The sequence below is a fragment of the Schistocerca serialis genome, chromosome 2 (genome assembly GCF_023864345.2).
Source record: "Schistocerca serialis cubense isolate TAMUIC-IGC-003099 chromosome 2, iqSchSeri2.2, whole genome shotgun sequence".
NCBI lineage: Eukaryota > Metazoa > Arthropoda > Insecta > Orthoptera > Acrididae > Schistocerca > Schistocerca serialis.
The window spans coordinates 726,536,496-726,559,978 of NC_064639.1; the positions used below are offsets into that span (position 1 = coordinate 726,536,496).

The window sequence follows — 23,483 nt, forward strand, 5'->3', positions numbered from 1 at the left end:
GCTAGGTGTGGTGGTGCTGACCTCCCAGACTGTTTATGAGGTGCAGCGGCGTCCCCCAGAAGCTGTGGCGAGGCTGGTGCGACAGCAGGTAGAGGAAGACCGGCGGCGGAGAGTGGGCGGCCAGCGCCCGCAGCGTGCGCTCCACGGGCTCCACCATGTGCAGGTCCGCCAGCAGCTGCGCACGGCCTGCACTCAGACACCCCTCTCTGCGACACGTCTCACAAACATCTTAAGAATTTACCCCTACACTTTGGCTCCAGTTCCACAAAACATTCTGACAGGCAGCCACCGATCATAACCTCTCCAGACAAAAAATTTAACTCACCTCCAGAAGACATCAGAATAGTACTGTGTAATAGCGCTTGCAGTGTTAATAACGGCGTCAGTTCACGAGGAAGCGAGGCTACAAGATTCTTCATGTATGCTAAACTCAATCGAGACAACTCATTGATGATGGGGTCCCGCAAAGCTACCAAACTGAGGAGATTCGATTCTACATTTCACCTGCTGTTCCAAATACTCCTAGACATCTTCAGTGGGTGTACGATAGAGTGACCTCGCGGCCCATTCGAGGTACCATAGGATCCCTAAGTGTTCGTTAAACCAGGAACGTATACAGCAGGCGTGTGAACACGGCTCTTATGATTCTGGAAGACGTGAATCCCCAAAGCATACTCGTCATGAAGATGTAGAAGAACTGGCTACGTTTCGTCACCGAGAATGCTGAAATAAACCTCGTGCTCCACGTTCACGGTAACGAGAATGGCTGCGCCTAAATCAAGGAACATGAGAAAAACTCAAAACACCTGAGAACCACCTCTGGCCTGAACAACGCCGTCTGCACACTGCGAATTAAACGACGCTCTCAACGTATTTCCACCTCAACGTGTTACCACAACCACTGCATACGAGAAATATTTGAAGAACAAAACCCCATTGACAAAAATGGTGTCGTAACAGGTCCAACACTCCCCAAAGAGAATAAATTTGCAGAATAAAACATCTAACTTCTTGCTAAGTTGAAACTTTTGTCAGCAGTTGACAGGTCTACTCCAGTTTTCAGCAACAAGGTTTCGGATGTTCTTCAGGAACATTACCTGATTGTTTCGGTACCAGAGACCAGTGGTTTCTAGTAGTTCGTTACAGAGTAATAACGTAATTATGATTTATTCAGTTTGTTACTCCAACTACATTCGCAACAGTGAAAAATCCTGTCACAATCAGTCACACAAACCGCAGAGTAATGAAACAACCCTCTGACGTTGCAAAAGAACAGCGGTTAACAGCTCTGCATAGCTCTTCCTCCGCAATCAGTGAACTCATACACGAGGTGTGCATCTACCACCTATTCCTCAGTAAACTAGTCCCTACTCCCGTATACTTCTCTAAACTTATGCTGACACTATCAGAAAAATAAGACCGAGGCAGAGCCTAGCGGGGCATTACTGTTGTCTCAGCATTTACCATGAATGGTAGAAAAATTGTTTCCAAACAAGAAACACAGCGCATCAAGTGGACATTTGCTGTCTCGTGTAGATATTTTGAGTGCAGCAGAGATACAAACGTAAATGGGAGTAAGAAATCAAACGAAATGCAATTACTCTGTAGCGAAACACCGGAAATCTCTGGCCCAACTACCAATAAGTTCAAAAATAAGTGTTTTGGATAGCCTTTGGGCTATGGCCATTTGTGTACCAAGCAGAGGGATCGTCTTACTTAAGTATCCTACAGTACAAGCTCAAAGTATGAATATTACACACTTCCTCCAGCCTAGGCAAATGGAGCAAATAGGTTTGTTCTTCTTGCTTTCGATGTGGTCCACATTGCGTCTTAAGAGTGTTATGGAGGCACCATTTAGTTCGTGGGTGGTTCCTGACAAAATCCGAAGAAAGCGTTTTTAACCAATTTTTCGCGGTCAGTACCGGATATCTCAACAATCGCAGCAAATCGTTCAAATTTTAACGGTATATTCTCTAGGCATTCATCTAGAAGTATCTTCCAGTTTTCAGATATCTTTATCCCTTATCGAGAAACATCCCAAAAAACAAGGTTTTTGGGTATCAAACTCGAGCAGCGGATTCCAAAACGTCTATACACAGCAAATGGCTGTCATTTTCACGACATATTTATAAGATCCCGATCTCGAACAATCTTGACAATTTACTGGACATCTTTATCTGTTTCCGAGATACAGAGGTTCAAAGTTACTCTACTTGTACACGTCAAATACTCACGTAAAATCCGATTTGAGGCAAAAGTGTAATTCATAACGTGACGTAGTACGGAGACTATGCTGTCAGGTGTCTTCGTTATCATCAGAATGGTTCTGGGAACCCCACGTTGTAGTACTGAACCACATACAAAATTTTTCTGCACATAAAAACCGCTCTCAAGACGTTAAATTAGTTTTGAATGGTTTCAATTTCACATAAGTAAATTGCCTAAATTTTACTGACTCAGCCGGTCGGTGTGGCCGAGTGGTTCTAGGCGCTTCAGTCTGGAACCGCGGGACCGCTACGGTCGCAGGTTCAAATCCTGCCTCGGGCATGGATGTGTGTGACATCCTTAGGTTAGTTAGGTTTAAGTAGTTCTAAGTTCTAGGGGACTGATGACCTCAGATGTTAAGTCCTATAGTGCTCAGAGCCATTTGAACCATTTTTTTACTGACACAAAGTTGCTTTCATATGAGTGACATGCACTACTGTAGCAGGGAAAAGAAGGAAAACAGTGGAAAAAGCTTCCTATCGGAGATAAAAGACGCCCAATATGCTCCTGTTTAAAAGACTATAACTGCAAAGTGGGGCATCATCTGCCTCATTCTACCTTCCTCAGCACCTTTACAATTTTTCTCACTAATTTTGGCATGCGAAAATATTCGCTATTTCTTATGCTGATATAAATCGAGACAGTGGCAGTGGAAAAGAGAAGGACAAGTAATAAATACTGGAAGATAGCAGACACTTTTTTTCACTTGCTGCATTTGTTTAACGACCCACCCTCTGACTGCTTATGGTGGGTCTGTGAATGCCTATTGGTCGCTGTGACTGGGCTCGGGGTCCAAGGCGGCAGGGTAATACTACCCCGGCACCCAACTCCACTCCCACCGTTGCCTGTGTCCCCCCACATGGAGACGGGATTTTGTTTTCTTTTTTTCAGCAGCTCATTCAAAAATTTTAATACAATAAAAATTATGAATAAACAAATACAAATCTATAACCATGAAAAAAATAGTAACAATTATAACAAAATAAATACAAATCCAAATCCATAAAACCATGAACAGGAAATTCTGTTAACTACGAGAAGCAAAGATACAAAGAGAGAAGAGGAAAGAAAGGAGAAGAGAAAGAGTATCGCATCACCGATCTGGAGTGGCGATGACGGCCTTGGAAGGACTTCAAGTCCGTGACGGCCGCTCCCAGTTTCTATTCGCACACTTGTATTTACTACTTCTCCAGTAAAATTATATGTAACTACTACTCTAACTTACTTACTAATCTATATCCGTAATTACAACTTGAACCACCCCCTTTGGCCAACAATCCGATTGTTAGCTCCTCCTAGCTGCACAAATGACTCAGCCTGTCCAGTGCTTTACCCGATCTACTGCTGTATCTGTCGAGTTGGGCTCTGTACAGAGGAACCACAATTAAGGTGCTTCTGGCGAGGCTGCGCGTCGCTGTTCACCAGGAGGCACAGGTCCCTGTAAGAGCTACCTGACATTAAGCTCCTTCCCGACTGCTGACCTGGTGGGATTGGTCCAGTTGATTTTATGGAAGACAGCTAGTCTCCGGCCCTCATCACTGTTGTCCCACTCACCCTGCCAGGTATCCAATCACCACGTCTTTAGTTGGCGTATTGTTTGTATTGGTATACTAGTCTCTTCCGAACCTGGTCTTGTCTCCCCATGTTTAGCCAGTACGTCACCGCTTTGTACCTTATTGCGAGATCTATCGGGAATACTCTAAGTGCCACACACAGTGCTTCAGCTGAGGTGGTAGCGAAGGCCCCAGATGGTCTCAATAATACACTTCTGTGCCCACGTCTGACAATTGTCTTGTTAGTTGGCAGGCTTAGTTTGTGTGCCCATGTGCTTGCGGCGATGTTTAGTAGTACTGACTCGAAGAGAGCACAATGGTCTGTTCTCATGACTGAAGTGGTCGGAGTTTAGGCTTGCCAGTTTGTGGAGTATTTTTCTTTTTGCATTGTCCGTCTCGATTTTTATGTGTTACTGAAAAGTCAACTTTTCGTCGATGTGAACCCCAAGATAGTGCGTAATTTGTGATCGTTTGATGCTGGTGATTTTGATTTTCACTGTCGGGTTCCTCTGCAGGAGACCTTTCAGCTGAGTGTACGTTGTTTTGTTTTCCGCTATCTTGAGTTTTTTGTTGTTGCACCATTGTATGATGGTGTGTAGTGTGCCACTGGCTCTTTCTTCTAGCTAGGTCCTATTGTTCGCAGCTATGACCACAATTAGATCACCTGCGTGAGCGACAGCTTCATCTGTCATTTCATGTCCCTCCAGTACCTGTAGAAGGGGTGCCAATCGATGTCCCAGGAGATGAGACCACAGATCGACACTTGGGGACAGCCTTTCGGCCGGCCGGTGTGGCCGAGCGGTTCTAAGCGCTTCAGTCTGGATCCGTGCGACCGCTACGATCGCAGGTTCGAATCCTACCTCGGGCATGGATGTGTGTGATGTTCTTAGGTTAGTAAGGTCTAAGTAGTACTAAGTTCTAGGGGACTGATGACCTCAGAAGTTAAGTCCCATAGCGCTCAGAGCCATTTGAGCCATTTGACAACCTTTCGTGATACGTTTGATCACTTTCTGCCTGTCCATTTGCCAAACGACAGTTCTATCCCTGCAGTACTCTAATAGAATGTTCTAGAGGGTTTCTGGTACCTCTAAATGTCTTAACCTCTGGAACATTGCAGGCCACCATAGACTGTCAAACGCGCCTGCAATGTCGATCATGATTGCCATAGCACATTTGGAGTGGGTTTTGTGTGCTATCTCTAGAGCTCTGTTTATAGCATCGTAGATTGATTTACCTGATTTAAACCCAGATTGGTGTGGGGTAAGGCTGCGCAGGATTCTGCGTGCCTGTAATCGTTTACAGGGCAGTTTCTCTTGGATCTTGGCTAAGGTATTTATTAGGCAGATTGGTCTATATGACTTTGGATCTGAGGGATCTCTGTCTAATGAGTTCTTCATTATGGCTGCTTTTGAAGTTTTTCATACTAGAGGTATTCTACTCAGCCTTAAGGCATCGTTTAGCAGCGTAGTTAGAAGTGGGGTGGTCCGTGGTGTTATTTGCTTCAGTACCTCTGAGTGGATACCGTCTGGCCCGGGTGATTTCTTATTTTTGAGTTCTGCGATCGCTAGCGCGACTTCTTCTTGTGCAAATGGGCAGGTGGCGGTATTTGTGTAGCGTGGTTTATTTACCTCTGTGCGTATGACTGACTGATGTGCGGTATCGTCACCATTATTGTCGTCTGAGAGGAGCTCATGCTGCAGGAATTGTGCTGTTTGTCTCCACCCCTTTGTCATTGTGCCGTCATCCTGTTTCAGCGTACCCAGAATAGTGGTCTCTTTATTTTTTCCGTTACTATTTTGTAGGATTCCCCCCAATATGTTTGTTTGCGTTTGTGTGGTTACTTGCCTGTCCCAGAAATCCGTTCTCGTCGTAAGTAGTTGTTTGTATATGTCCTTGGCTTGCCTATATGTTTGTAGTCTTATTGTCTATTCCTTACAGCTGCAGTACGTTGGTATAGCTGTCTAGTTCTTCTTGTCTCGCGTTTAAGTCGAGTGAGTCCGCTGGTCCATGGTAGTGACTGTCGTTTTGTGCTATGAATTGTTGGAATTGAAGTGTTTTGCGCGAGTGTAATGATTTCTGTGAGATAATGTTTATGTGCCCTGTAGTCTACACTACTTGCAATGTCTTCTATATTCTTGTTTATGATTGTATGTTTTACATTCTCCAGTTAGCTTTGCTAAATGCGAGTTTTTTGGAAAGTGGTGTTATATGTCTGTGTTGTTGCCGTTCTAGGGTGAATGTTATTTCATTATGGTCAATTGTGGTAATGAGTTTGTGTATTGTGCAGTTTGATATTTGTCTGTTGGCGGCGTTATTTGCGATTGTTATGTCGATGTTAGATGTATGTCCACTGTATACACTATATGTCGGCATGTGTGTGTCTAAATTTATGATGTTCACTCTTTTCTCCTGTATTACGTCGTTGACAATTCTGTCTCTGTCGCACGTTATGTCAGAGGTCCACAGGGTGGATCTGGCATTTATGTCGGAGCAGATGACCAGTTTTTTGCCCTTTGCGTAGTCGGCAAGCTGTTTTATTCGGTCTGCATAAGGCTCTATTGTCTGGCTGTATTGGGCATATAGTGATGCTATTATCCATGTGTTATTGTTGTGAGTTACCTCTACAGTAACCAAATGTTCATCGCATAGTTCTGTTATCTTAACTACGTTAACCTCCCCATTTAGAATTACCAGCACAGCTCTGCAGTCAATGTTGCCTGTGATTATGAGTGCATTTGGGCTGAAGTGGAGAAGCCTACCCCGACTGACGTACGGTTCCTGCAGGCGTACTATGTCTATTTGTAAGTCGACTAGTACCTTCTGGAGCTCAGCACTTACGTGCATGCTCCTCATGGTGTTAATTTGTAGAACGTTCATCGTGGGTGCTTAATGTGGACATAACATTTGCTGCCTGTTTTTGCGTAATCAAAGTATGTCCTGCCATGAGCTCGCACGTGATCGGCGTAGACTTTGTCAATGATGAATTCCTACTCTCTCCTCGCACAGAGCTGTAGTAGGAGGTCTAGGAGGGTGTCTGGGTCAGTTGGTAAGTTTTTCAGACTTTAGGGGGATTCTGCCTGTTTGCTCGGTAGATGGAAAACAGACAGAATCACCCAAGGGATGTAATTTCCTGACGACCAGTCTCTGCGCGGCCTGAAAGACATCTTTCCTTTCTAGCCTACTTAATTTTAGGTTTAATTCTAATTTATCATACAGTGTAGGCTTATTGCTAGGGTTGTTATACCTTGAGGCGCAGACGCTGGTTGTTGCTCGAGGGCCTCGTTGTGGGTGGGAGGTTGTGTGGCTGCTTTTTGGGGGCTGTTGCTGGTCCTGGTATCGCTACAAGGTGGAGATGTTGGTTGAAACGTGTGTGGCCGATTCTCCTTTGGGGGGTGCGAAGATGTGGTCTGCAGCTTGTGCAGAGGACGTTGTGGATGGGTGTGCACTACTGGTACTTCACAAGGCTTATATTGCACTCTAGATGTCACACGCATAGATACTGTATTGGTGTCACATGGGTCAGTCTGAATTTCTCTGTTGATGAGAAATGGTAGAGTTTGAGTTTCGATACTGATGGTCTTAGTGAATGTTTTTGACTCAGGGGATTGTTTATGGACACTACGCTCCGTGAGGGGACAGGTATAATCTTCGTCAGAGTCACAGCAATCGTAGCAGACAGTAGAGCACTGCATGCACGTTGCGAATCCGCGTGAGCAGCGTTCGTCTATATCATTCGCTACGCACGCAGACGCTCAATCACGCGGCTGGCAGTTCACTCACTCGGTATCGTGTGGCGCTCACTCACCGAGTGATGGGCAACAGCCGCGTGGCTTTGCGACGCTGGTAAGGAAACATGAGCTCTACATATCTTCGTCACGACGTAGAGGCAGTGATGGTGCCGGCAAACGAACGAATGCATTTAGTATTAGTATTTATTTTTAGTTGTTGATTTTCCGTGTTTCCTGTGCAGAAAGTGTGTGCCGTATACCTGAGGTTCACCGAGTGTAATCACAGTATAATGAAATTTAAATTGACTGTCGAATATTGAATGTTACTGAAGGTCGTTGTTTTTGTGAGGAACTTAATATTTGCGTGAAAGAATAGATGCTGAAATAATGCCCGCTTTAAGTCAGCTGCTAAAATTGCTCTGGAGTTGAGACATGTTTCGAACAACACAAATTAAAAATATTTATGTTGAGGAGTATGACAACGAACTATTCATGAGTAAATCGAGCAAATGAACTAATACAACTCGTTACAGTTGATAATATGAACTAAAAGAGAAAGGAAGCATAAGATGTAGACATGAGAAGAGATGGGTGTCATTCGAATAAATTTTTGTCTGGATAATTAGTCGAATAAGTAGATTATTCAAGCAAATTTATTCGCCAATAAATTACTTGTAAATTAAATAATGAATGACATATAATGCCACTATATTGTCTTTGTTTACTTCTTATTCAGAACTGGTACTGGTTTCCTTTATACAATGCGGCTTCTGTTTGATAAATAACTTATTAATGGTTTGTCTAGAAATGTGCCTCTGTGGCTCAGTGGCGTAAATTCCAGACTTCAAAACTAAACCTTTATAGTCCTATCCTCAAATTATCCTATGATGCCCTCTGTAACTTTCTGCTTCTTTCATCTGTAACAGTGACTATAATACCAAATAAAGTAGCACCGGATTTCGTAGTACGTGTTGAAATGTAGATCTACCACTAATTGGCTGTATAAGTTTGTTCAGACGTGGTAGGAAGTCAAGGGCACCTCACTATGCACAGTAAAGTATTGCAATGTTCAAACCAACCTTGGAATTGAGAACGGCTTTACTGGATCCACAGTGTAACAAATGAAACATAAAAATACTTATAGGCTGACGGCCTTAGCAGTCAGAGACTTATAACGCACTAGGCAGCCTGTCTGAGACAGCCGCAATGTTGAGCAGCCAGCTGACGGCCATTCACGACCGATCAGTCGAATGAGTTGGACGTGGAATCTGTTATGCCATTTTTCTCACAACAGAAGTTAAGCCACGTTATTCGTGCTTACTACAAAAATTATTTTTCCGTCATTTTATTTGATTTATACGATTCGGATTTTAAGTTCACTTACATACAGTAGATGTTGGAGCACGCTGATCATACAGTGACTCATCTACTTTTAAGAAATTAATTTTGCATGAAAAATTCGTTTAATAATAAGTTACAGATATCGGAGAAAAGCCCCATAAGCGACATTTGTGTACCGATGTTGGATGTCATTGTCGGAGATGATGCATTTGGTTTATCAGGGAATTTAGAGCGTCCTTATGGAGGATGGAATTTAACAAACAAGAAAAGTATCTTTAGCTACCGATTTTCTCGGACTAGACGGCTTATGGATTGACGTTTAGTACTCTGGCAAATAAATGGAGTACTTTTCATGGCCTAATGGATATTCGAGAAGAATTTGCTGTTGTCATAATAAAAGCATGTTCTGTTTTACAAAACTGTGGCAGAAAGCTATGGCTACAAATTTTAAGACTGTTATACGTCGTTCTAGGTACTACAAGCTCCAAAGTCATAGCGAACTTTGTTTCAGGATACAAGCAAGGTCTGCCTAATTCGAAGGTGCACAGACACTGAAGGCAGACACATACCTTTCCCACGAGGCACCCTGATCACAAGTAGCTGCGCAGAGCCAGCTGGCTGCGATGCAGTACGACGTGTTCTAATGGCTGCCGCAGATGGGAAATCACAGCTGCTCAGTGTAAGGGCTGCAATGCACCGTCATTGTTTTATTTCTGCAGCAGCCTGGTCCCCGCAGACGGACTAACGCGTGCGTTACAGCCCTATTACACTACCGGATCGTCTCCATTACACTGTCTCTGCACCTGCCAGTAAGTTACAGGTATCGGAGAAAAGCCCCATAAGCGACAGTTCCGCTGCTAACATGTGCAAGAATTCTGCGTAAGCAGCCAACGATGAGAATGCACCTGTAAAAAACTCTTAAGCTTCTACACCTTTCTTAGATTGCTAAAATCATCGGATATGCAAGTCTCCTTGATATAATTACGCAATTTCTTTGTGTTTGCAGTGCTACAAAATGAGTGACCCACGTAAGACCTCAGGGGTTGTTAACTACTAGCATCACCAGATGTTTAAATCTAAGTTCTCCTATAATGTTTATAGAATGCTGCTGGGTGACCAGAGTCATCCAAAATGTTCTAGGATTCACTCTGAGTAAGCTTGCCTTTAAAATATGGAATATTGTTTTGATGATACGTGTGTCTATGCAGTTACATTCATATTTGAGATTCAAAAATTTGTGAAGAGACATCGGGTTCGAGTACATAAGAGTTCGTAATATTGCAGCGTATAGTGAAGGTATCAAGAGACGACTGAAACACGATTCTCGCCTTTCTACACCAACTGCAGTTAAAGCAGTTATGTCTTACCCATGATTTAAAAACAAATACTGTAGTTCACCTGTATGACAGGAGGCTTAAAAAACCTACAAAGATATGATAGCTAAAGAAATGTCAAAGAAAATGGGTCACCAGTTTCGAATGATATTATAGCGAAGAAAGAAGATTTTATTTTGAATGTGACTTGACAGGTAAAGTTAAAATAGAATCACAATGAAAAAACCATAGAGGAATTGATCATTTCACGATTTTTGCTGAAGGATATTGTAAATTGGAAGTCATATGTCGTTATCATGAAGAATTCAGAAGTGCATTACATGTGTAGAACGTATTTTCTTTACTGTGACAACGGTAAATTTCCGTAAATCAATGAAAGTTTCCGGTGAGGTGACTGAAAAAAAGAGTTGTTCCGAAAACTAATTTAAAAGAAACTAAAAGTATACCCATTTAATATATGACAAAGAATAAGAGCAACAAATGGCGTTGGATTACAGACTTATCTATTATTCTTAACACTTTTCATTCAAAGATGAACAATAACTGTTTTTATTCATATAAGTGAATAATGTTTCGAATAACATTTGTTATTAACGAGTAACCAATAATAATTTGTATCTGTATTCGTTATTCGTCATTCACATAAATTTCGTCCAAGTCCTAGTGGCAAGTGAAACTCATCGTATATGCACACGCTGCAAAACTCGCAGGCCATGATGGGAGTAAGAGCACGCACGTGAAATCCGCGTGGCTGCGAACAAGCCATCACGCGGCTGTGTCAGCCGCATACCCGGTTGTACAACGGCTGCTGCGGTTGTAATTAGAGCATCGGTACCCTTCGGCAACTTCCGCCAACGTTCGCGGAGCGCATTCACGCTCTCACTTGCCGATTGCAGGCGCGTACAGGCCATGTAGATTGGCCACGCGTTTTCAGGGGTCTAGTAGACAGTGGTTGTGGTGTAGAAAGAGTGAAGGAGACAGTGGCAATGTGAGATAAAGAGAGCGGCATAGTGGCAGTGGAATGTAGTTGACAGTGACAGAACAGTGCAAGAAAAAAGTGAAGGAGAAAGTGCCACTGGGAGAGGAATAAAGAAAGGGAGAAAGTGAAAGTGAGTGAGTGCCAGTTATCATGAGAAACAGAGTCTATGACAATGGCAAGGAGGAAGAAAGAGAGAGAGAGAGAGAGAGAGAGAGAGAGAGAGAGAGGATGAGAACAGACAGGAGCAGTAGGAAGGAAAACATGAGATAGTATCAATAACAGAGAAAAAGAGGGAGACAGTGACGGTGAAAAGTGACTTGGCTCTATGAGCATGTTTGTCGGTTCTTAGTGTGCATGCGGTTGCACCCTGTCCTTTACTACACTATTGTTCTCTGTGTCGGTAGCATGTTGCTCCTTCTCTCTTTCTTGTCATTTTAGCCAACACAGAAAAACGCAAGGTTAGACTACACATGCACTTAACACTTTCGCATCGACTAGCCACCTACGCTTAGGCCACAACATTCAAACTTCTGGAACCAAATTTCTAACAGTAAACCGTACCATGCAGAAATACTTTCTATTATGAAAGGAAAAGGCTATGTACTTGAGTCATAATTTTAATTGGAGATTTCAACAGTAAAGTCGGCCACTGCAGTAACGATGACTAAGACCTAGTTGGACCACACGGCTTTGGAACAAGGAATAGGGGGGTGAAAGAATGGTAAAATTTGCTCACGAACACAAACTAAAAATAGCCAACACCTTCTTCAGGAAACATCAAAATCTAAGATGGACTTGGCGCTCGCCAAATGGCGAGACAAAAACGAGATAGATTACATTCTAACGGACAAACAAAACATAATAAAGAACATCCATGTAATCTCACAATTAAAATTTAGCACAGACCATAGAATGGTGAGGGGAAAAAATCTAAAGAAACGAAGAAACGTAGGAAAAGCTAGCAAAACAGAAATAGAAAAACTGAACAGAGACAAATCTAAACAAGAACTACAGAAGCAACTACAAGACGCAAATATCAATACAAAACAAGGCACTCAAGAAATGTACAACGCACTAGAAAACTGCATATACCAAGCTCACAAAGACACAAGCGAAGACGAGAAAATGAAGAAAAGTATAAGCAAATTAAGTCAGAGTACCATCTAGCTAATCGACCACAGACCGATAACGTTAAAAACTATAGATATTTCAGATAGGAATAAAGAAGAGTTCGAAAAACTAGACAAAATAACGAAAAGAGAAATACAGAAAGATATCCGCGAGAGCCGATCAGCAACAACGAGACAAATACTAGAAACGAACAAGTCAATTAGGAAAGCGAGCATAAGCACACAGGGCGGGAAACAATGGATACTAGGAACGAATAATTTTTTTTTTGGAAAATTTGTGGTAAGTTCCTATGGGACCAAACTGCTGAGGTAATCGATCCATAGGCATACACACTACTTAACCTAACATAAACTAACTTACGCTAAGGACAACACATACACCCATGCCCGAGGGAGGACTCGAACCTCCGACGGGGGTGCCGCGCTAACCGTGGCAATGCGCCTAGACCGCACGGCTACTCCGCGCGGCCAAAACGAAGAATCAGGCGGGAGAACATCTAAATACAAGAGACTATACAACCAAATCAGCAATGGAAATGTACGCAGAAATATTGTATTGTATTGTATGTTATTCGGGGACCTAGAAACGACGGAGAGGCTCCGTCCCCGCCGCAGCCGCAGTGGTCCACAACCCCACGACCACTACCGCAGTCCACACCGAACCCAGGGTTACTGTGCGATTCGGCCCCCGTGGACCCCCCAGGGAACGTCTAACATAAGACGAGTGTAACTCCTATGTCTGCGTGGTAAAGTAATGGTGGTGTACGCGTGCGTGGAGAACTTGTTTGCGCAGCAATCGCCGACATAGTGTAACTGAGGCGGAGTAAGGGGAACCAGCCCGCATTCACCGAGGCAGATGGAAAACCGCCTAAAAGCATCCACAGACCGGCCGGTCACCGGACCTCGACACAAAACCGCCGGGTGGATTCGTGCCGGGGACTAGGCGCTCCTTCCCGCCCGGAAAGCTGTGCGTTAGACCACACGGTCAACGAAGCAATATAGAAAAATTCTCTACCAAACAAAGCCACAGACCGCAACCCTGTCGATCCAGACCCAAACACCACTGAAACCATTCCCGCTATAATACACAGCGAGGTTAGAACAACCATAACTGCAAAGAAAAATGAAAAATATACAATGAGCTCTTAGAATAAACCCAAGATCTCATTACAGAAGTGTTCAACAAAATCACACAAACCGAAGACATTTCCGATCAGTGGAAAACAAGTACGATTGTACTTTTGCACAAAAAGATACGAAAGATGATATGAATAATTATAGACTCATAAGACTGATGTCTAACGTATATGAACTGACCACGAAAATATTAACAAGACGATTAACAAAAACACTAGACTAGAACCAATCCTCAGAAGAAGCAGGATTCCACAAAGAATTTAGCACAGTGGACCATATTCAAGCCATTAATCATATAACAGAAAAATCAGAAGATCGTCACCACAAAATATACCTCGCTTTTGTTGATTACAGGAAAGCATTCAATACCATCGAACACCCAAACATACTTCAAGCACTAATAAATCAAGAAGTAGAAGCAAAATACATCCAATTACTAAGAAACATTCAAAACCACAGCTTCGCTCAAGTTAAAACCGAAAGACAGGCCACCCTTTCCCGTGGAAAGAGGATTTAAACAAGGGGATCCCATCTCCCCAAAACTATTTACCCGCATACTTGAGAACATATTCAGGAAACTAAAATGGAATAAGGAAGACGGAATACGCCTCAACGGTAAGACACTAACAATTCTGAGGTTCGCTGACGACACAGTCCTCTTCGTCAAAACTTCAAGGGAACTGCAGTCAATGCTCCAGGAGCTTAACACACAAAGCAAGATGGCAGGACTCACAATGAACAAATATAAAACGCAAGTAATGACAAAAGGATTAGAAACCCCAATATACATTGAAGGAACGGAACTAATGTATGCATCAAAATACATTTATCTAGGCCAAATAATTCCCTTTATAACGAAATGGAAAAAGAATTAAAACGAAGAATTTCCTTAGCTTGGAAAACTTTCTGGGCCTTAAAGTTCATATTACTAGACAGAACCCGGAATATGAGGCTCAAAATGGAATCACTGGAAAGCTGCGTGTTTCTAGTGTCACTATATGAATGTGAGACAAGGGCTCTTAAAGCTAAAGAGAGAAACACTCTACAGGTATGCCGAAGGAAAATGCAGAGGAAGATCCTTGGCGTCTCTCTAAAAGACAGAATATCAAACACCTCTATACACAAGATGTCAGCAATAATAGACATAGCACAACAGGCTACGAAGACCACATGGAAATGGGGCGGCCACGTGGCGATGCTGCAAGAAGACAGATGGACGGCACGAGCTACCACACGGGATCCCTACACCGGAAGGAGACTCTCAGGAAGACCAAGACGCAAATGGTTGGACTTATTCAGAAAACAAGCAGGAAGACAGTGGACCAGCATAGCCAGAAACAGAAAGGAGTGGAAAGAACTAGAACTACAATTAAGTGATCAAGTGTAATTCAATGCATTAAGTGTGCATTAAGTGCGGTACCCTCTTACGTGGACTAGCTCACCGCGTAAGTCTTTAAAGGCAGCTACCCCTACTTGTAGGAGACTTTCGCCCTCCATGGGACAACACAGGCTATTTTCATTCATTCATTCCTTGATTTCATTATCTTCATGACTCACTGAAATCATGGAAGGCGACCGAGGGAGCACATTAGAAAAGGTCTAAGCTCACACTTGCAAGGGACAGTGTTAACACTCGCCATTGATATTAGCTTAATTTTATTTCAGGTATCGTAGCACCGTGTGGGCCAAAGCTACTAGGTTGCGGAAAGAATCACTGTGTGTATTCCAAATTGACGATAGAAAAATAAAATTGGAAACCTCGTAAACAACGATTTACGATAGTAAATATACATAAAATAACATACTACATGGAGAGGATTTGAACTATTGCGAGGAGCTCCTGTGCTGAAACGCTGGAGAGCGCCAAAAAGAAGCGTTTCAGACTTGACTCGATGATATGCAACGATTTGACGACTGATGTACCCATTGTCTTCTGTCAACCCACCGATTCCGTTGGAAGATATTAAGTGTGGAACTTACTGAACCGTAGTGATTTTTTAGTCCTGCTTATCGGCCGGTAGGACGAGAGATCTTCATCAACAGCATCTCGACACGCAGGTCGCCGAAGTGGCGTCAAATCGAAAGACCTGCACCAGGCGAACGGTCTACCCGACGGGAGGCCCTAGCCACACGACATTTCCATTTTATCAACAGCATCGGGGAAACTGACACTCACGAATACTTCATTTTTTCAACTTTTGTTGTGGACATAGACCTGGACGTATGCAGCGAACTGGAGTACTCGTAACAACCGGAACGAGCCTCATATCTGATGATGGTGCCCCCTGGCTGTGGTGTTGCAGGACACGAGATAGTTCACTGGGAGTATTATAACTGCTTGGATGTTTGAACATCACAATTACGACTCATTCAAAGATGTAGGACGACGCTCCTAACTGTAGTGAGCAACGTCACTGTAAATCTACCTGCCTCACCCGCATGTAGAAAATCTTTTCCCATTCACTGCCTCCTAAACAGTGCAGCCGTACAACTCGCATATTGCGTGATTCGTCGAAAAGACAACAGACTTAATGTGGGTCTACGAACTACTCCGTCGGGGTTCATAGCCCTCCAACGTAGCAGTACTGCTTTGGGGATGGCCTAAACGATAAATTGCAGGGGCTACATAGGTGAACGCCCCACTGCTTTTCGGACTGCACGACTCGCTTGCAGGTGGCAGTAATATATTTACAGGTGGCCAGAGTCAGCATGGATCCACACGTTTCCGCTGGGTCACGTACCCGAAAATAGGCCTCACAGTATCCTGGTGCCTCAACCTTTCCTAGGCCGGCGTACGATTATGGCTAGACATTAAGCCGCTCGTCCCCCCATTCGAGTGCGAAATGTCGAGCGTTATCAATGCGCGTACTGCGATCGCGGACTCAGCCTCCGCCGAGGCGATCTGGAACCTGTCGGTTGGCAACCTTCAGACCTCAGTCCATCGGAAACCGTAGCCAGTCACACCACTATGACGAATCATGCTGTGGAAGCGGAGCCCGAGAAGAAAATGTGGATACATCGTCGGCAGACGCTGAAGATACTGCTAACGATCCTGCCTAGCAGGTGCTTGCTTCTCTGCTGGTTCTTATCAACCACGCCGGCAACAATCAAGCCAACAGTACCTGCGTCGCAGATGCGCTGTCGCTTAAGCTAGTTGCGTAACCATCGCAACAGTCTATCTGCAGCAATGTGATGTGAAAGGCTCCCAAATGACTAAACACATCCTTAAAACACGTCGCCTGCATACGATCGAGCCGCAACAGACAAAGAATTCTTTCGATTCAGTGGCTAAAGAGGACACACCAGCATCTCGGGAAGCGATGGCAGAACAGCAAGAAGCCGCCATTGCGCCGAAAACGCCGAAACCACCGCCACTAGAGCTGCAGTACTCCGGCGAAAATCGCACACTATACCATAAATTACGGGACGTCTTCATCGGTCACGTCTTCGAAGTGTGGCCTGATGGGAAGAATTTATACAAGATTTGCACACAAGCGGATGCAGGCTCTAAAAACAGTTTAATCTCTGTCTACGAGACCTGCGTTTCAACATGGTCGCAGAGAACATACAGAATATTCTGGTCACCGAAAACTCGCTCTGCGACTCCATTGTTTTTGTTGATAGTCAAACACACTCATTTCAACCGAAAGATGTACAAAATCATTTACCTTGCTGGCTGATAAAGAAACGATAGAAGATCTTCACTCCAGTCGTTGTAGTCCCCAGTGCTTCCTGTGTCAGAAGAGTGGACATGTCATTTGCCACTGCCACCTTGCTGCGTCAAGTATGCCGGCCGTAACACCAGCATTGACTACAACCTGAAGAAAGTAGTCGACAAACTGAAACTTGTCAACTGCAAAGTCCCTCTTGTCTCCCGTTACAAGGACTGTGAAGCTTTCAAGAACGCAGCTGTACGGCAAAAAGGGCATCACCTCCACCTGGCACAAGAAGAGTTCTGCTGCGCTAGTGGTGAGGCTGTAACCTTCAAATCGACACTCCCTGACTGCATGACTGCTCCACTGCAGCCACAACTGTAGCCTGCTCATCCATTTCTGTATCGTCAGAATCTCCTCTGGACCAAGGCACTTCCTCTTCACTTTGCCACTCAGATATACAGCACGTCTCCATACAACGATAACGCCGAGGAGAGCGGAATGGTACTGCAACCAACAACGGCAGCCCCTGTACTGTCAGCAATGAAGCTACTATTCCTTCTGTAACACCCCCTCGTGTGGCCAAGGACGCCTCCTCTGGTCGAACGACCTCAGAAGTCTGCTGATGATGGTCACCATAATGATGAACACCCTCTGGGATCTCATCCAAGACTTGGAGCAACTACCACGACCAGCTAACTGCAGCAATTCAGCAAGCCACCAAGGCAGCCATCACGACGTCTTACACATCTGTCCATGGCCATTATCACCGATGATTGTTGCCTATGTGTGGAGTGCCAGTAGCATAAACATACAACAAAACGAATTCGTCATTTTTTTCCATGAGGAAGCCATGAGTATCTGATATACGAGGGGCGTTCAGAAAGTAAGCTCCGATCGGTCGCGAAATGGAAACGACTATGAAAATCCGATAAAGCTTTGCACAGATGTGTTGGGTAGTGTCTCTAGTATAACCCCAGTTAGCATCACGTCGCTCTTCTCATTTCTGAGCTCGCAGTGAGTGCGTAAAGATGTCTAGAAAATAGTGTCTGCCGCCAAGTACGAGGGCCTGGTGAGAAATTTCGCCTGAAGCTATGCAGCTAACATTACATAACTGTCGTGCTGTTTCTTCTTCAAGACAATTCTCAGCCGCATTCTGCAGGGGCAATGAAGATGCTCCTGCATCGTTTTCAAATGGAAATGTGAGATTACCCACAATACAGTCCGCAATTGTCTCCCCCTGAGTTTCATCTCTGGTCACATGAACCGCTGTCTTTGAAGACAACATTTTGACACAGACAACGAGGTGTAGGCCAGCGTGGAGAATTGGCGGAAAGCACTGGCGGCTGCCTTCTATGATGAGGCTATTGAAAAGTTGGTACAACGCTATGACAAAAGTCTAAGTCAGAACGGCGACTACGTAGAGAAGTAGCTGAAAGGTGTAGCTAATTGTTACAAGTAAAACATTTCTGATGTTCACTGCGGTTTCAATTTGGCAATCAATCGGAGCTTACTTTCTGAACAGGCCTCGTATAATAGAAACCCACGTTAAAGAAGGAGCCAATGTTCATGTAGCCAATTTCTGCCCCTATCGCAGGTGTATTACCCATCAGCAGATGGTGATATGGCCATTTGTTGCGATCAAACGATCACCATCACCTGCTGCAGTCTCCACACCTTCAGTTACCGGAGGCTACTGAGCTCACTGTTGACATGGCCGATGGTCAGAACGACTTTATCACTACTTACTGACCTCGACTTGAAAATCTGAATCCAGCTGATTTCAGCACCCTACTTTATCTCGAAGGCAGGTTTTTCCTCAGGGGAGATTTTAATGCCAAACACTCGCGTGTCACTCTTGGTCCATGAATATCAGCGGTAGGCGCTTGTACATGAAGTTGATCAGCTTCAAGAAACCACTGTTGGACCACATTCACAAACCATTTTCTCTCCTGCACAAGGATGCAACCGGACGTTCAAGATTTTTCCATCTGTAAAGGACTACTGTACGTGGTGTCTGCTAGCACAAATATAACATTCCTTTCGTGCTTGAACTCGCCAACGACGGTGCTCTTATGCACTGGTGAGGAATTAGCATCTGCAGAATCAACTGGGATGATATCCGCGCCCTCCTAGGCGCCTCTATGCAGCAGACGCCGGACCCTGCAGTGCTGGGTGCGGATGCAGTGCTTCATAATGCCATGTCTGGTGTCCTCCTGCAAGTCATCGATTCTGCACCCAGCGGAGGCGACGATTAGCCATGAGACAAATGTGGACGCCGCCACAGCATCTTCTATAAGCTAATGCCGAGAATAACTGACAGCCCAGATGAAACCCTACTACGAAACGCTTACTCAACTGTATCTGACAGAAAATAAAGGCTACTGTGGAGCATCATCGGAACCAAAGAGGCGCCGACGGAATTGCTGCACTTCACATCGAAGATGGTTCTGTGTGGATGGAGATCCAGTGGTTTATCCACAATAAATACTGTAATTCACCACTACAGGCCGGCGACGTCGTCACGAGGAGCCTAACGATGCTGTGGCTATCTTCACCGACAATTGCACTTCGGTGGAGCATCCTGTTACTCACACCCACAACGCTATGGTTGCTGAGCAGCGTTTGGTACTCTAGGAGAGGTGTGACGCAGATGACGACATTGGACCTTTAGCGGTAGAGGAGATCGAAGATCAGTGGAGGAGTCTCAAGGCTGATGTAATCACAAAGCAGATACTCAGCGCCTGCCACCACTCGCCTGTATCGAGATCACTGGTGTCTTCAATACCATACTAAGGACGGTGTAGTACTCCAAAGCATGGATGCATGCAGAGATAGTGACTATCCACAAACCACACAAGGATCCTCCATCCTCTACTAGTTATCGCCCAAACAGCGTTCTTCATTGACTCTCTGGAGTTTTTGAGTGATTGCATCTGAAGAGACTGCAAGTCCACATCAGTGAGAACAGCTCCTTCCTGGTGAACAATTTGGACCCTGGCGCAACCATTTGACAACTTACTCTAACTGATGCAGCTGAAAGAGAATCCCAGGAAGCAGTGGAATGCCGAGAATACTTCAGAGGTGTCAAAAATGGTTCAAATGGCTCTGAGCACTATGGGACTTAACATCTGTGGTCATCAATCCCCCAGAACTTAGAACTACTTAAACCTAACTAACCTCAGGACATTACACACATCCATGCCCAAGGCAGGATTCGAACCTGCGACCGCAGATGTCATGCGGTTCCAGACTGAAGCGCCTGTAACCACTCGGTCACAGCGGCCGGTTCAGAGGCGTCCTCCTCGTTGTTCCCTGAGCATTTGATTCCATGTGACACGAGGGCCCCCTCGTCAAATTATTAGTGCTAAGGTCCCTGTGGCACACGTATGGCTTCTTAGCTGCTACCTGCACGATTGTACTTTCCACGTCCATGCCTACTCAGGTGAATCATTTCGCCGCCACATCCAATTCAGTGTCTCCCTTGTGTGTGACCCTTGTTGTACATCCTCTCCGCCAGTAACACGCCAAAGTTGCAGAACACCCATGTCGCGTTATATGTAGATGACACCAAGCTTCTCAGCACCAGCAGACACCCACATATTCGTCAGCGACAACTTCAAAGTGACCTCGACGAACTTGTTACCTGAGCCACCATCATCATCCCGCCTACAACTCACGGAAGTCCCACATCACCACTCGCTTTACGGCCCTTGCCTGTAGGTATCCCACCTACAGAGAACAAGGAATGTCGGTTCCATGGTCGAAGAGTGTGAAACATTTGGACATCATGTTCGACTGCGCCTTAGATGGCTCCTCCACAACCAAAATGTTCGCTGCTGGGCGAAAGCGCGTTTCCGCCAGCTTCACCCAGTTGAGAATCCGCAGTCAATCCTGCACTTTGATGCTGGACGCACCATCTATAGATCAATAATATGGCCACTCAGAGTATGTACTGGTTGTCTGGTGAAATGCAACAGCTTAGTATAGGACGTCTTCAATGTGTCCAGAACTGAACTCTCAAGTTGGCTCTCCACTTCCCTCCAGACTAACCGACGGAACTGGTCCATCAGCTGAAGGGCGTTCCCTACCTCCGAGAACGCTTCCGCGAGGTGTCTCGGATTTCCTTCAGCAAGAAGAAGGCTCGCTCAGCAGGCACACTCAGGCGCTACGTAAACCAGTACTAGCTGCCCCGACTTGCTATACAGCAGGCCAGCATTGCTATAAACATTTTTAAGGAAGGGAACAGAACAAAGGACTAGAGGAACAACCTACCGGTTTCACCTGCACCACACTCTGGGTAACAGTTTCGCAACACGTTCTCTTAGGAGCAGTGGCAAGACAATTCTCTGCAGACGAGATCTCTGGGCAGCTGCTCCGATTGATGCCACGGTTCTTCAATGAGAAGCTGTCCTGGAATCATCCCATGATATGTCATCCGACGCCAGCCAGCCTACTGGGAAGCTTCCCCTCCGCTGCGACTAACTCGACACTTGGTCTCCTGGACTGGATACTCTTCATCCGATACAGTGATTTTTGTGCAACTAGACATTCCATTCCTCTTATATTGACTCTAGAAACTGTGCTTTAGTTTTCTGTGGCTTACAGTCTACTGGGCTTACATTTATTTTCATTTCAAAGACAAGGATTTAACTGTGAACTGGTATTTGTTTTGTTTAAATACGCTCTGAAGGAGGAGGACAAAAGTTTATATCCATTTTAATGAACATACTTACGTGGACCTTAGTTTCTCTGCGCCAAAACTGGCAACAGCCATTTCACAAACGATCCAGTTTGATTGTACCCAGCTGTTTGTATCACGAGCAAATAACTCTCGAAGGCGTATTTCATTTCCAGAGGTGCTGCCTACGTGTCTACGTGGGAAATAGTCTTTTAAGCTGACCATACCAGATGAACAGCCTAACACATACTGAAGGGTTTAGTACAAACTGCAAGCCCAGTTTTAAAGCATTGTGTGTACTCACAAAGCTAAATTTCTTAGACGTCACAATATACTGACACAATAAAAAATACCAGTTTTCCATATTCAGAAAACCTAGAGGAACAAGCACAACTAGACATTAACAATCCATTTACCCAAAAGTAAGAGAGGGTACAATACATGCCAGATGGATTGAATAAAACTCCCTCAATGAGGACAACTAAAAAATAAGCTACAAATAATCCAACAAGTAGCAGTGGACAATGGATACAAAACAAACATGATAGACAAAATGAACCAAAAAATTCTAAGAAAAATGGAAAATGCACCCCAGGCACAGCAGAAAAAAGGGTACAACAAACACACAACTACAGACACAAAACATAAGCAAACAGTACATAAACACAAACAAGATATCTGAAAAAGAGGCAACCACAACAACAAACAAATTACACACACTAACGACAACAACAAACAGATCACAGAATAGGCAATGTTTGCAAAAAGCCAGTACTGACAATTGGCTACAGAACAGACAACTCTATGCAAAAGAAACTCAGAGCACTTAAAACCAGCGCAGACAAACCAACATATCCGAGATTTATCAACTCATGTGTCATGTTTATCAACTCAGTTTATAGTGGACAAACAAGCAGAAATCTCGAACACAGAATGACACTTAGGAGTAAAAGCGGTCATTCCATATTTACAGATCATCTCATAGACAAGAAACACAGACCAACAGATATAAACACAGACTTAAAATATTCTTAGATGTAGCAATATCCCTCCTCGGAAACTTATAACCGAAGAAAATTACCACATACAAAAAGCCAAAGTGCAAGGAGAAGAAGTGACGAATAAATACACAGCACTATGCAATGGAACCCTGTCCTCAGCTCTAAAGCAATTATCAGAAGACTGAGACACATAAGTCAGATTCACACACACACACATACACACACACAAAGAGAGAGAGAGAGAGAGAGAGAGAGAGAGAGAGAGAGAGAGAAACAAACCAAAACACACACTCCCACATCCCGCCCAGAACAACAGGACAAGATGACCGAACAAGTGAACGTCACATAAACAGTGGAAAAATGTGTACTATGAAGCTCTGCTCGAACACCCTGTAGAAGCACGAACACGCGAGCTCTACAGAAGTTAAAGTACACACACGTACAGAGTGTGCTCCCTCTCCCCAATCAACATCTCACAAATCACAAACACAATCAGCATACATCTCAAAACATTTTCGAAAAATAGTACTGTAACATAAAAACGTTAGTCAAAGAGAAAAACAGCGAATCTTTGTTTACAACACAACATAATATAACGACAGTAGTGCTGTAGAAAAAAGTATCGATAACTTCATATTAGGCATAAAATTTGAGAAATTATGCTTATTAATTGCAGATGAC

At 44.3% G+C, this 23,483-nt stretch overlaps 1 protein-coding gene across 1 annotated transcript in view; it reads right to left on the reverse strand.

Annotated features, from left to right (window-relative positions):
* The window catches only part of LOC126456370 (esterase E4-like), a 170,742-nt gene that overhangs the window by 24,404 nt on the left and 122,855 nt on the right, over positions 1-23,483 (reverse strand). The window contains exon 8 of the mRNA XM_050092124.1: positions 22-186. Coding sequence (XP_049948081.1) covers positions 22-186 — 165 coding nt within the window. The remainder of the gene's footprint in view (positions 1-21; positions 187-23,483) is intronic.